This window comes from Peromyscus maniculatus, chromosome 10 (assembly GCF_049852395.1).
Source record: "Peromyscus maniculatus bairdii isolate BWxNUB_F1_BW_parent chromosome 10, HU_Pman_BW_mat_3.1, whole genome shotgun sequence".
In the NCBI taxonomy this organism is placed as follows: Eukaryota; Metazoa; Chordata; class Mammalia; order Rodentia; family Cricetidae; genus Peromyscus; species Peromyscus maniculatus.
The window spans coordinates 1614395-1629068 of NC_134861.1; the positions used below are offsets into that span (position 1 = coordinate 1614395).

The following is a 14674-nucleotide window of genomic DNA, read 5'->3' on the forward strand; positions in this document are numbered from 1 at the left end:
TACATGGGTGCACAATACACAATGGACATACACAAAAATGAGCAATGGACAGATGGGCACACATGCATGCATGCACAGTACACACAGTGGGTCCATGTGCATGGGTGTGCAATACATGTGATGGACCCACATGTATAGTACACAAAGTGGACACACAAGTATGCATTCATACAACACATAAGGAACAGAGACAGACAGGCAACATACACAGATGGCCCTTCTGACACACTGGGCTCATGTGAGTAACAAGTTGCTATGGTGACAGGGAGGACAGCCACAGTAAGGAGTCTCCCTCTTCTGAGTCAGACAAGGACAGTGCCTGCTCTATATTTGGCTGGGGCCTTTCGAGGCCAAGTCTCAAGATCTTGGAGAAGGTAGACACGCATCTGGCAGGAGGGAGGAGAGGGCTAGGCAGGTCAGGAGGGAGCCAGCGCTCAGGGATGCTGGGCTGTGCATTCTCACTGTGACGTCTGAGTAACTGGGGCAGTCTTTCCTGGCCCTGAGAATCAGGTTCTAATCTGGGAGACGAGACCCATGACCCTCCATGTGAAGATCCTCCAAAATGATGCAGGACTTGTGAACACCTCTCCCACACACACAGGTGTATGCAACACAAGCTGCAAGGCCTGCAACCTCCTTCGCCTCGTCTGATGGCCTGGGCTTCAGATCCAAGCCCACTTCTCAGACAAACTAACATGTTCATCAGCTCTGCACAGGACCGAGCCCAGTTCCCCAAGAAGCGGTTGGCACAGCACAAGGGCCCTCCATGCAGGCGCTCACCTTGCTCCTGATCCTGACACGCTGGTAGAGGTGTTCTGGGAACGGCTTCCGAGGGATGAAGCGGCCCATGCCCTTGCTGACGCTGATGTTTCCATCTTCAAAAACTATCTTTCCCTGGCTGATGACCACCAGAGGTGAGCCGTGGCACTCCATGCCCTCAAAGATGTTGTATTCCACAGTCTGTGAGTGCAAAAGGCCTAGATTTACTTCTGTACCACACCCAACACTTCCCCTGCACCAGTACAACACACATAATGTGATGCTCTGTTACAAGCATTTCCCAGTGACGACTTCTTCACTGTGTAATAGTGCACTGTGTATAGCAGACAATGAAGAGCTCCTGCTGGTCCTGACAGTTAACACCCACCCTGGGCACCTGGAATAGGAGTACTCTCCTCTGCGAACAAGCACTATGGACATTCTGGCTGTAATGCACATGTCAGTGAGATGATCTTTTGCATGGGAGAACTTCCTAAACTAAAATCTAAGGTCAAAGGACATGGGCTTCCCTAAAACACTTGCAGTGCACCAGCAAATCATGTCCCAAGTACTGAGCCCAGCCTGCACTGCCGGGTGGAAGGAACATTGCACACTTATAGTCTGAGCACAGGGCAAGGCTGTGCTGTCACTGTCTCAACAAGTGAAAAGACAACGGGCCTGTGAGGTGGCTCAGTAGATAGCGACACTTGCTGCCATGCCTAATGATCTGAGTTTGAGCTTTGGGACTGGTCTGGTGGAAGGAGAGAACTGACTCGCTCAATATGTTCTCTGACCTCCATATCCCCCCTCCAAAAAAAAAGTCAGCAGAGGATCATGTTCTGCTGCTGAATCCTGCTGCTCTCCCAGAGGACCAGCGCTGGTTCCCAACACCCTGCTCACATCCCCTGAGCTCCAGGGGATCCAACTCCCTCTTCTGGCCCCTGCAGGCAATACATTCATGTGCACAAAACACACTGTTAAATACACAAATAGTTAAAAAGTAAAATCCTAAAAATAATGAAGAAGACAAAAGAACCTCTAAAAACGTGCGTTTGGTTTGTGACACTTGAAGAGGTACTTAACCGCATTAGGCAGCTGCCACCCCCAGTGGCTTTTCACCTATTCTTTTTCATTGTGTTTATCATTTATCAATTATTACAACCATGGATCACGTGTGGTTGAAAACAATCAAGTGGTATGAAGGGGATCCCAAAGAAACTCTCTTTTTACCTCCGACGGAGCTGAGTGCTTTCCTGCTTCTAACTGTCCCCACACCAGTGCTGTCTACACATCCTGAAAGTCTTCATTCTACCCCTTACCCCAGAGCTCCCCAGCATGAGTTCAGGTCTGAGAGCCCTTGAAAGTTCACAAGCTGCTGATCTGAGTCCCATCATGCACTTGGGCTGCCACGGATCTACCCACTTCCCAACATCAAACAAATGTCCCATCGGTGTGACGCTTTTGCTAAAACACACTGTGTGTGCCGTCTGCAGGTGTGATCATGTGATCTCCATCACCCGAAGAGGTGACACTAGATTCCATCTCTGGCAACACAATGAGTCTCCCTGTTGCTGTGACAGTATCCTCGGGGCACACATTACACCCTGGAGTCTGTCTCAGCACCTGGCCTTCCTTATGCTGTAACCTGCAGCTGGCAGTGAGAGCAGGTCTCTTCCCCCAGGCAACACGGGCAAAACCCTTACTGTGCATTGTTCTGCACACATTCAGTAGTCTCAGTAGTTTCCCACCTTGCAAAGAACCTACCCTTCCTTCGGTAACTGGCAGATCCCCAAACCCAATCCGTGCCCTGAACTTTGTATCTCATACCATGTTTTGTTTTTTTGTTCGGCTACAGAGTCAGTTTTGGCTACTTTTTTTTTTTTCCTGTAGCCTGCTCACAAACAGAACAATCATTCCCTCAAATTTTGTGCCATGATTTCCATTCAAAGCTGTCATTTTAAAAAGGTATGCTGGGGACTGGAGGGATGGCTAAGGGGTAAGAGCATAGTCTACTCTTCCAGGGAACACAATGACCCGGAATAGATGTGTCTGCCCTGTGTGCAGAGAGAGGGGCAGAGGGGGGGAAAGCATGCTCATAGGACCAGAACCACAGCCTGGCTTAGCCTGCTCAAAGCACCTTCTTGGAATCTCTCCAATAGAGAAGTGTAAATGGCTGATGCAGCCACATGGCAGATTTGGGAAAACCCTGCATCACTTTTAACCAGAAACTTCTGAAATGGCCCAAAGGAATAATCACCCACCCAAACTAAGAGTGTCATGGATGAACTGGGGCTTACTGATTTATGGCTTTTGGCTGTTATGGTCTTCATCTTGTCTGGGTCCCAGATGACTACATCAGCATCAGAGCCCACAGCAATCCGTCCTTTCCTTGGGTACAAGTTGAAGATCTTGGCTGCGTTGGTGCTGGTGACGGCGACAAACTGATTCTCATCCATCTTGCCGGTAGCCTGCAATCAAGACCCAAACACTGAGGAGAAGGAGAGATGGACACAGACCTGAGCCTTCCAGTGGGGTCCTCACAGATGGAAACCAGGCTCCATTGGAGGGCCTGGTCTGATCAGAGCAGGGATCAAAGGAACAGCAGAGGTCTGCTGCACATGAGCCACTGGGAAGGCCGATCAGTGGTTCTAGGCCCACATTTTATAAAAACTAAAAACTGGGCCCAGGAGATAGCTCAGTCAGTAAAGTGTTTGCCACACAAGCAGGAGGAGCTGAGTTCCTTGTCTACTGATGTAAAAAGTAAGGCAAAGCAACACACCTGTAATTTTAGCACTGGGGAGGTAAAGACTGGTGGAGCCTTGGGGCTCAGTGACCAGACAGTCTCATACCTACTTGGTGAGTCGTAGGCCAGAGAGGGACCCTGTCTCAAAAAATTATTTTTTGGAGAGACGACTCAGTGGTTAAGAGCTCTGGTTGTGTTTCCAAAGGACCCAGATTTCATTCCCAGCACCCACATGGCAGCTCACAACAGTTGATCATTTCAATTCCAGGGTCTCCAGGACCTTCTCCTGGCCTCCAAGGGCACCAGGCACACATGTGGGGCACAAACATAACATGCAGCTCAAACACCCACAACACAAACAATAATGATAGAAAGTAAATAAGGTGGGGACTGGCAAGATGATGCAGCAGGTAAAGATGCCTCCCACCAAACCTGATTACATGAGTTCAATTCCTGGGACCTGGTAGAAGGCGAGAACTGACTCCCCCAGGCTGTCCTCTGAATTTCACATAATGCATCACGGCACAGGTGCACCCACAAACATGCACACATGAGGATAGACACACACAATTTACAGAGCCGTTTCTGGTGAACTAAAGCACACTTCCAGCCACCAGCCGATTTCCATCCTTCATTCAAGGACTATGACATCAGGAGGCGAGGACTTTACAGCCTGGGGCTAGTTTCCCAGGATTCCTCTGTTCCCATCTCTACTTTCAGGTAAGAGAGAGAAAGGCCAGGCAGGGTACATCTAGAGTCTTCCAGGCAAGAGGCGGGGTAAACTTACCACTGCCTTGTCCCAGACAACAGTCATCCGCTCCTCTATGCCGTTGACGCCCTCAGGGATCAGAGTGAAGTTGTCCTTGCCCACAGCTTTCTGGGCGGTACTATAGGGACAGTGGCCACTGCCTGTGACCTGCAAGTCTCCACTGGCAAGAGCAGAAAGAAGGCAGAGTCACACTCATTGTGAACAGCAGTCCCTGGCATGGTGTGGACATGAAGAACAGGAGTGGTACTTCAAGCCCCGGTTGGTTCTATGGAAAGTTCTGAAGGAGGCACTGGACATCAGGAATCCTATCTCAATATTTTTTCTCTGGTGTTTGGAATTGAACTCATGGTGTATCACATGCTAGGCAAGCACCCTACCAGTGAGCTATGCCCGCCCCCCCTTGTCGCAATAGACAATAATACAGTCAGTCATCCAAAGTCAGCCTGTCAACTCCAAGCCTGCTGGTCCATGCCTATGTCCTATATATCAAGAGCCTCCCATCTTCAACCTGAGTCTGACATCTCTACATGTCATAGGAGAGTCACACACACTGATATGTGTCTCTTAGAGTGAGGTTACCGGCCTATGGCAGCCGGGGCTTCTGCGCTGGGCTCATAGAGCAAAGACTATCGTAGGTAATAGCTGAGTGACACAGATCTCTGGGTTTGTCATTTGGTCCCTTGAGAGTTGGGAAGCAAGGACCATTGGATGCATCCAGAACCTGAACCTGGAGACTAGTATCAGTGAAGACAGGGCTGTGACTCAGTGCTTGTAAATGCAGGCTGAGGTTGTCCTCTATATTATAGCATTAGGATATGTAAGTCACTTAGATGCCAGACATGTGCCTAAGACTTGTCCTGCTTAGGACTGCCTGTACTTAGATGTTTAGCAAACCCACACCACACACATGCTGTGTGTCTGGAATGAGGTGAAGCCATGGTGATCGTCAACAGACCGTGGGTGGCATGGTGGGTGTAGAAACAAGACCACAGCAGTTTGGGACAGGAGTGCTGCAGGTGAGCTGAGCTGCCATTTTAAATCTAATGACCAGAAGATACCTCTCTGAGAAGGAAGCTTCCAGCCAAGGTCTGGAAGCAGCAAATACCAACCAAGAGACACATGAGAGAGTCCTAGGAGGGGGTGGAGTGCAAAGGCCCTGAGACACGGTGCTTTCTTGGGGGTGTTGCTGTCAGCCCAAGACTGTTAAGCTGGGCCCAGAGCACCAAGGGCAGAGGAAAGGTAAAGTTGGCCTGGAGAAAGACCTAGTCAAGGAGTGAGGTCCAGGTCATGCTCTGCCCTCTGGACTCCACTTTGGGAGGAGAAATCATGGGGGTGTTCTCTTTGGTCCCACTGACATTTCAAGTGCCTAAGCACAAACAGTGAATAGGGATGGCATCTTGGAAACAGAGGGCATCCGTGGAGGCAAGCGGCACCAGCACACTGAGCCAGAGTGGCCATGGCCAAGGGTGCAAGACATCATCAGTTTCTGGGGACTGTAATCATGTTTCTGCCTTTTTCTGAGCTGGCCAAGACTGTGGGACAGCAGGTCCTGGGGGAGATGTGAACTCTTTTTGTAGTTTGAAGATGTGTCAGACTTCCACAAGCTCTGGGCTTGGGCACTGAGTCAGCACTTGAATTCACCAGCAAATAGTGTCTGCATCATGTTGGGAGAGATTTCCACATGGTGCACATCCCAGAGTCTCCTTGTTCACACACAGTTCCTTATATTGGGAAGTCCTGTCTTATCCCCAAGTCCAGCCCCAACTCGTCTCCTCCACGGAGCCGCAGCCATCTACCCTTTCCAGGACAGCCTGTCCTCCTTAGCTTACTGTGTGGTCTTGCAAAGCCCTCTTCTCTCTTGCTGACTACAGAAGGGATTGCCGGGCTGTGTGCTCCACTATGTGGAGAATACTGTGCTTCACCAGTGACGGTGACTGCTTTTCAGATGAACTTCCTTTCATCTGTACTGAGCCACAGCTGGCCCTGTATGAGCAGGCATTGACTGTGCACGTGGCCAGTGAGCAAGCTGAGTGAGACGGGGAGTCATTACATACACTGTGACAAGCCCAAGATGACAGGACCAGCAAGTGGCCAAGGCAAGATTTGAATCCTGGTCTCTCATCCCTAGTCCTGGAGGCTACCAACCGCACCTAACTTCCTAGAACCCAGCAGGTGCATAAACAATGCGGAGCTGGTGGGAGGAGGCGCTCAATAAGTGAACAATCACTAGGTGAAACACACCCGTAGGTCCAGGAAGAATCGCTATAAACAACATGGAGGACTGTTCTCGAAGCACAGACCCCAAGCCTCCCTTCTCTAGTGTGTCTGATTAGCCTGTGGTTTCTGGCTGCAGACTCCAGCCACAACCCCAGCCCTGCCTCCCCGTCCCCATGGCTCTCACCAGGCCAGCAAGGAGGTCAAGTAGTCAGGAGTGGTGGGGTCTGGACTCAGGGGAGGGGAGGTCACAAATGCAGCTGCCTTCGCCCAGTTCTTGCTCCAGTAGTGGGTGCCATCGGTCCCCAGGCTGGCAGCGATGGGCTCACCGAAGACAAGAGGGCCTTGAAGAGGCAAACACAAGGAGTGTGGTTATAGCCAATAGCATCCATGCTGGTACCAAAGGAGGGTCTGCAGCAGAGGAGACTGACTAGAAGCCAATAGTCTGGCATCTTCCTCAGGGGCAGCAACATATAGTGCCTCTTACTGTCAATGCCCAATTCTGTATCCAATTAGGGCAGCTGACCTAGGCCAGCACTCATCTATACCCAGCTCCTGCTGTCCCTGTACTATGGTCTCTGGGACAATGCCTTCCTTTTTCCCAACCCACAACTAGCTCTTTTCTCAGGCTATGTGGTAACCCTGAGCATAAGCTCCCAGTGTGAGTCCTGGACAGAGCCCAGGAGAGGGGCAAGCCAGGTGAAGAGCCCAGAGAGTAGCCCCACAAAAAGGGAGACAGGATGCAGAAGGACCTGCAGGCCATTCCTGACTAATCATCAGCATGTGTGAAACCCAGAGAAAGGCTCTACAGCCAGCAAGGTGCCACACGATCTCATCTGGTCGCTGGAAGCAGGGATCGTCACAAATGAAGAAGCTGAGGCTCAGAGCTTGTTGGGGACTTGCAGAGGTCTCTGACAGGTGGCACACTAGCAGTCAAATCTAAAACCAACTCCGTACTGTGCAACCCCAGACCACCCCTTCAGAACACTAGAGGCCATAGCTACCAGCTCCTGGCAACCTCTGCTCAGGAGTAAACGTGGGCATCCTTCCGTCGCCCCTCAGGAGGATAAGCACCACCTGCCTTTCTTCCTGGCCAGCGCGATGATGTCCGCTGCACTCTTGCTCATGACCTTCGTGATATACACAGGGCAATTGATCCGGCCTGCAATGGCAATCGCCCGGAACACGGCTTCGGCCTCCAGCTGGGGACACAGCAAATACAAAGGTCACGGGAGGAAGGGGGCAGCCACCCCCGAACCCATGTCCTTCTTCCTAACTGTCCTCAACAGGGAAATCTTCCACTTCACAGGAGGAGAGGAAAACATGAGGAGTGAGAAAAGTTCAGAGGAGTCCCATGGGAGAGCTGAAGATAGAGCGATGCCCTGCGCTGGTTTAGAAACACTGCACAGGCTGAGAGGGGACCACTGTACCAAAAGACACACAAACGGTCATGGCAAATGACTGACCCCGTGACATCAGGGTACGCCCATGGCCGACAATGCTTTCTCATTTACCCACTGAATCTGATTCATTTCATCTCATCCTCCTCTAGACCAGCCATGCTCTCAGGATTAGCAAGCCAAAACACCTGCTGTGACTTCTATTTTGGGTTTTTAATTTACAACCGCTCAAGGCGTGGCCCTGAAAGAGGAATGATTCGACAAGACACTAGGGAACCCTTCAGTCCAGTTTTCCTGTCGCCAATATATACCAAGTCTTCAGTGAAGATTCTCCCCAAGTCAAGACACTTGGGTGTGTGCAGGGTCCAGGGGTGATACTCCTGGACCCTGGCATAGGCCTTTTGTGGCCTCTCCGATTGCATGCTCCAGAACCCTGGGAAGGGGTAGGGAGAAGGGAGCGGAGTGGAGTGGACAGAGCAGAGGGAAGTGGGAGGGGCTGGGTACAACTGTTCTGTTCCAGCTGAAGGGCTCTAGAATGAGCACTTGGCAATTAACAGATCGCAGAGTGGCGAGTCCTTACCTCCTCAGGTCTACTCAGAGCATGACCCTCAGGACCGGTGATGCCCATCTCCAAGATCCGCTTTTGTTCCTAGGAGACAATCACCAATGAGCCAGAATGAGGGAGCTGAGAGGAGCCGCTCTTCCAGGCCCTGCTTGACATGAGGCAGATGAGGCCATGAGGGATGAGGAGGTTCCCACAGGCCAGCCAGTGGACTGAGAGTGACCAGCTGCTCTTCCCACTCTACCAGCCCTCCCCTCCGTTTGTCCATGTCCATCCTGTGCCCGCCCTCAGCAGTATCTGTGTTGTTCTAGAACTCCAGGAACTGACGAGGGGAAGCATAAGCCCTGTCTCCTCAAAACTCAGTGGTGGCCTGGCCCCCATGTGGGGGTGCTAGGAAATGAGAAAGCCGGTAAGAGGTGATGGGCACCAAGAGATACTGGTGCTTTCCTGTGGGGTGGGCTTTCATCTCAGGAAGAGACTCGTTCTGACAAGAGCGACTTTCACAGCACCCAGACCTCTGCACACACCTGCTTTCCTTCCCGAGTTTCCCCCACACCTGCCTGGGCCCTCACCGGAAGCTCCTCAGAGCCTGGTAGTTACCACACTCCCGGACCTCCAGAACTATGAGCCGGAACTATACCTCTTTCTTTCTGGGGAGTGGGTCAGTTCCCTCTAAAGCAGGATGTCACTAGACAAGCCACCACCGTCCTCCGCCTCCTCCCTCATGCCCCGGTAAGCTCTCTCCCCATCTTCCGGTTTGCTGATGGAAGAAGCTGTCAGTCTCCCTCCTCAGAAGCCAAGCAGAGGCCAACATCTCACTTGTCGATCTCCAGAACAGAGACCGAAAATAAGCCTTTCTAGACGTGTGATGGCTACGTTTGGATGTCAACTTGACTAAATCTAGAATTAACTAGAACCCAAGCAGCTGGGTGCACCTGCGAGGGATTTTTCTTTATGAAATCATCTGAAGGGAGAAGACCCACCTTCAATCTGGGCCACACCTTCTGGTGGCAGCCTATACAAAGAACACAGAAGAAGGAAGATTTTGCTCTTCGCCTGCTTGCCCTCACTCTTCCTGGTGTGTCCATTCCTTCACTGGCATCAGAGCCTACTTCTCGGGGATTCCAGCATGTACTCAAGACCATTTGAGAATCCAGCCTCCTGGACTGAACAACTACTGGATTCTTGGGCTTTCCCTTGGTAGATAGACATCGTTGGACTAGCTGGACCACAGCATCTAAACCACTCATATGACTTACTATGCTATATACAACATATATAATGTGCAAGTCATTCCATATGTTCTGTTCCTCTAGGGAACCCTGACTAGTACAAGGAGCTTGGGGAGATGGCCCAGTTGGTAAAGTGATAACTGTGCAAACATGAGAATGAGTAAAACCCTCAGAATCCACATTTTTAAAAAGATGCTGCATGCAAATGGCACCCTTTCTCTACTTGCAGAACAGTTTTGTTCAGAACCTCACAATGCAGAGGAGAAAATAGGTCCCAGAAGCCAAGCGCCTTTCCAGTAGGCACACTGCACACAAGCACACATCTCTTATCTTCACATGTGGTATGACATCCAGTGCTCAGCTCCACCCTTCCCTACCCAGTCATTTCACTAATAGAGAATGTACCCCTCTTCTACGGTCTACTTTGTAAGGGGACCCCTTTATGGCAGGAAGGAGAACCTTGTACCACTCACCTGAGCTATCAAGTCTCCGTTTTCTGCGTGGACCAAGACCACAGCTCCCAGGCCCTTAAGGAAGGTGAAGGCTTCGTACAGCTAAAGAGGAGAAATGGGGCTGGTGAGAAACCGAGGTGCAGCAATCCGTGTCTTTAAAAGGCTGCTCCTCTGTTTACTCCTGCAACTTCTGCAGACCCCGTGGGTCACCGTCTTCCAGATCAAGAGGCAGGAGGTTGGGTGGAGCCAAACAAGACTGCTGCCCCTAAGACACGTGCATGCAGGCATGGGGTGGGGGACTCAGAGGCAGGAAGCACCTTGGAAGACCCCCAACCTGAGGCCCACAGCTGACATCCACACCAGGGGCCTCAGTGTATCAATGTAAGAAAGAAGCATCAGTCAGAATTCCATCCATGTGTTACACACTACCACCTTCCATGAGCCCCAACCAACTTCCTCCTTCTAGATACTCTGGGTGTCTGCATCAAAGGCCTTGAGGATCCTAAATAAGTTGTTATCTGCTCCAAGGTGCTTCTTTGGAGGGCAGAACACCACCATCAGCCTAATTCTGCAGTAACAGCCAATGAGCAATTCCTAACCATTCTTAGATTTCACTTGTATTAAATCACTCAGCACTCTGACAACCTCTGTAAGGGTGGGGAAAGTATAAGCCTCAAGCCCAGAGAGGGTGGGAAAGATGTTCTCAGCTGCCCAGCAAGCAGAAGGTATGGCAGGCTGGCACTGGTGTCCACAGTTTTCTCTAGGAGTTAGAGGGGATCCGATGGTGGAAGGAGGGTACCAGCAGAAAAGCCCACCCTTGGAAACACACTGTGGTGTCTTCTTCAGTTTCTTGAACCCTGGGCCAGAGATCTAACATCCTTCTGATGAGAAAACAGACTGAATTCCTCAGTGCCTTGCAGCTGCTTGAAGGAGGCCACAGCTTGCCTCTGCAAAGCCAAGTGCGATGGTCCCCAGCCTCCCCTGAGCCCCAAGGAAACTGTCCAGCCTGCAGACAGTACATACATATGCAGAAGGCAACTCCCGAATGTCTACAATGGGCTTTAAGCAGCTGCTTGTTAATTAGCTGCCCAGAGAATGCTGGGGAAGGGCTATGTGAGGGATACCCCACCAAGGATCCTAGGCTTCAAACCACCATCTCTCTCTGGGTAGGAACAACAGTAGAGGAGGGACAAAGGGCACACTGCATTTAGTGCTGGGAGTGAGACCTGAGCCCAGGCTTTAAAGGTCTCTCTGCTCATCACAGCTAGTTCCAGCCTGTACAGGTGAAAAGAAGAAGCTTGCTGCAGGGCCTACCTGGCTGTCGGACATCTGGTACAGGTCCTTATATGCCATGTAGACTTGGAAGGAGTTGACACCTATCACAAGATAAGATGAAGAAAAGCATATTTGAGTCAAGATGAAGGTCTTTGCAGTAAGTCAATGACCAGGTACACTGTAGCAACTCTCAGGAGAGAAGATGCCATAAGATCCACAGTAGGGCATCCAACCCAGCCTAGGGGTGGTAGGCAGTATTTGGAGCCTTCTGGGAAAGATCAAACCTGAGCTGGATCTGAAGGTAAAGGAAGGAGGAAGGGGGTAGAAAAGGAAGAGACTGGGAACCGTGCAAAGGGGGAGGGGTGCATGGCAGGGATAACCTTCTTTCTAGAAAGTGTCTTCCTCCAGCTGAAGCAAAAGGAGCATGTGCTTCCTGATCACATTTTTTTAATTGTAATACAAATACACAAGGTGACGTCCAGTGCCATAATTAGTTCAAACCACACTCTGGTGCATGGCACATACAACATGCAATCATCTGCTAGGTCTAGTGCATAAGTCTTCCCCCACTAGGGGGTGCCATGGAGCACATTCAGTGATGGACAGACTGTCTTGGGAGCAGAGAGGACATGGGCCCTGGGAAGGCTGGGGAATCCTGCCAGGAGGAGGGTGCTGAAGACTCTAGGCAGAGCATAGGTAGGCATGAATTTAAAAAGACAGAAAGGACAGGGCTTGAACATGAGGGGCAGTTTAGAGGAGCACAGAACAGACAGGAGAGAGCTTGTCTCTCATTCCTCTTCAAGCTGTTTGAGGACAAAGGATGCCTCAGGGATCACTTTGCCTTGCTCATCTGGGACCTGTGATGTGTGACTCAGGTTTGTAGGTAAACTATGAAAACATTAGGAGAAGGAGAAAAAAAAAAAGTGTCTGCGGCAAAGTATTAAAAGGGATGAGTCTTCTTTTACACTCAGTGACAGAGACAAGCCAGAGACTTCTGGTGTGTAGAAAACCACTGTGACAAAAACTCCTTCTCTTAAAATAATCAGAAAAATTAGAAATGAAAATTGTGCTCTAAGATTAGTATAAAATGTCAATGACTAATCAAGTACACTCAAGTAAAAATATTGCAATTAGTACACGTAGGAGGGAAAGCACAAATATGGGGGTTAGGAGACTGCATTCCTGGTAGAGGGGGGCGCTTCTGAAAATATAGAACCTCGATATAGTCATGGACACAGAAGCAATGTCACTGTCATCATCAACATCCCGGTTCATCTGGTGAGCTGGAAACTCAGACACTGGCTCTCCGCTATGGTTTGAATGTGATGGGTTTCCCATGTGCTCGTGTGCTGGGGGCCGGGCTGCCAGCTGGTGGACTTTGGGGGTCATGACTGGATCCTGAGGGCTCAGACATCCATCCATTCCTAGAGGACGCACCCCGTGCCCTCCCCTTTCTCCTCTCACAGTTTCCTGAGGAGGTGAGTGACTCCGCCCCTCCACACGGTCCCCATGACGTTCTGCCTTGCCATGGGCACAGCAATGGAGCAACTGGTCTTGGCTGGAACCTCTCCGATTGCAAAGAAATAATGCTTTTCTCTCGCTAACTGTTTCAAGTTCCCAGCCTCAGTTCATGGTCTGGGTTGGGGAAAGACAGGCTCACTGAGTGCTATAATTCACGATGGAGCTGGGCCAGGGGCTACTGGGTGGGCAGGAAACCCAGCGTGGCATCTCTGAAGGGTTTTCCCCAGGGCGCACAGCTCAGCTGAAAACAGAACTGACTAAGAAGAGGCAGAAGGGACTTCAGGGAGTTGAGAGGGCAGGAGGGGAGGACATGGGATAGGAAGGGAGAGGATCAGGCTCCCTGTGCAGGAACCTTGAGTTGTCCCTACAAGTCACCAGTCAAGAAAAGGAATTGGCTCTCCAGTCTTGGGGAACAAGCTCTTAGGTTCACTCCCTTGCCCTCCCCATGTCCTTTCTCCCCGTCACAAACATACACAAGCCTCTCGGTACACAGAACCTGACTCAGACCACAGAGTGAGGACAGTGAAATCATGATGGCAGGTTCCCTTATGATGACTGTGTGCACAGTAAGAGTCACGGAAGCCACCATGGAGGGACTATGCCTTCCTGCCAGTAGGGCACACAGACACAGGGAATCTGTGATAAAAGGAAAAGGGACAATCTGAGAGTCACACGGGGAAAAACCCACACAAAAAATTGAGCATAATTAGTGATTGGGAAAAGTGTGATAAAAGCCACAATGACACCCTGGCTTGAAATTAGCAAGGGCATCACAAATACAATGGCACCCAGAGGTGTAACATGCAGGAGCCAGGGACTCTGGTGTGAGCTATGCCTGCATGGATGGGAGCATCTTTCAAGAAATCAATTGGCCATAAGAGCTGTGGTCCCAGCAAATGTTAAAGCTTTCACATTTCATAATTTAATTTCTCAGCATCTAAGGAAATTATAAAAATTGCAAACTAATGCTTTTGTATGGAGATGCTCACCGGAACACCATTTATAATAAAACAAACAGAAAACCTAAATGCCCACTAAAAAGAAAATAGTTGAGCAAATTAGCCATTGCATTTCATAAACAGCACCATTAAAAAGCTACTGGTGGAGGGCAATGTCACTCACAAAACATTAAGTGAAAAGAAAGATTCCAAATTACAGCGACTGCACACCATATAAGGGAAAAAGTTGCTGACATAGACAGGAAATTGAAGGCAGAAATGCTTAACTAATGTCACATTGCAATCAGAAGCAGAACCAGAGGGAAAAATGTTTGCTTTTCTGATCTTTATGTATTAGAAGCAACGATACTTTTATAATGAGAAAACATAGCCTGTATTATAAATATTAAAAGTGTATCCCAGCACCCCTTGCATGCCCTGCAGTACAGGTACTTGCTCTCTGGAAGGCACCCTTTGAACTGACCACTCCTGTCCTGGCTTGTTCTATTCTGCCAGTCTGTGCTTCCCTTCTGTCTGTCTGACCCATTCCACGCAATGCAAAGAACAACTGAAGATGTCTGCGATGGGGAGGGTCACCTGGTGTGGGCCTGAACAGAGGGGGGCCAGGTAGGATTCAGAGATGTATGGCCACAAAAGTTACTCACAGAGCCAGATAGACAACCAGTGTCCTAGAAACAAAGAGCAACGAAAAGGATGTACCCCACAAGGCCAGCGTCAGCTTTCAGGTATTCAGGGAGTAAAGCAGTTATGACAGGCTGAGGGGAAACTGCTCTGCTGAGCTGGGTCTG

General features: G+C 50.1%; 1 protein-coding gene across 3 annotated transcripts in view; it reads right to left on the reverse strand.

The window, feature by feature from the left end:
- The window catches only part of Crmp1 (collapsin response mediator protein 1), a 53345-nt gene that overhangs the window by 4636 nt on the left and 34035 nt on the right, over positions 1-14674 (reverse strand). For all 3 annotated transcript variants that reach the window (XM_006985606.4, XM_006985607.4, XM_042285905.2), the window contains exons 5-12: positions 11446-11507; positions 10153-10233; positions 8466-8534; positions 7567-7687; positions 6673-6829; positions 4290-4431; positions 3057-3227; positions 781-960 (exon numbers count right to left, since the gene is read on the reverse strand). In XM_006985606.4, coding sequence (XP_006985668.1) covers positions 781-960; positions 3057-3227; positions 4290-4431; positions 6673-6829; positions 7567-7687; positions 8466-8534; positions 10153-10233; positions 11446-11507 — 983 coding nt within the window. The remainder of the gene's footprint in view (positions 1-780; positions 961-3056; positions 3228-4289; positions 4432-6672; positions 6830-7566; positions 7688-8465; positions 8535-10152; positions 10234-11445; positions 11508-14674) is intronic.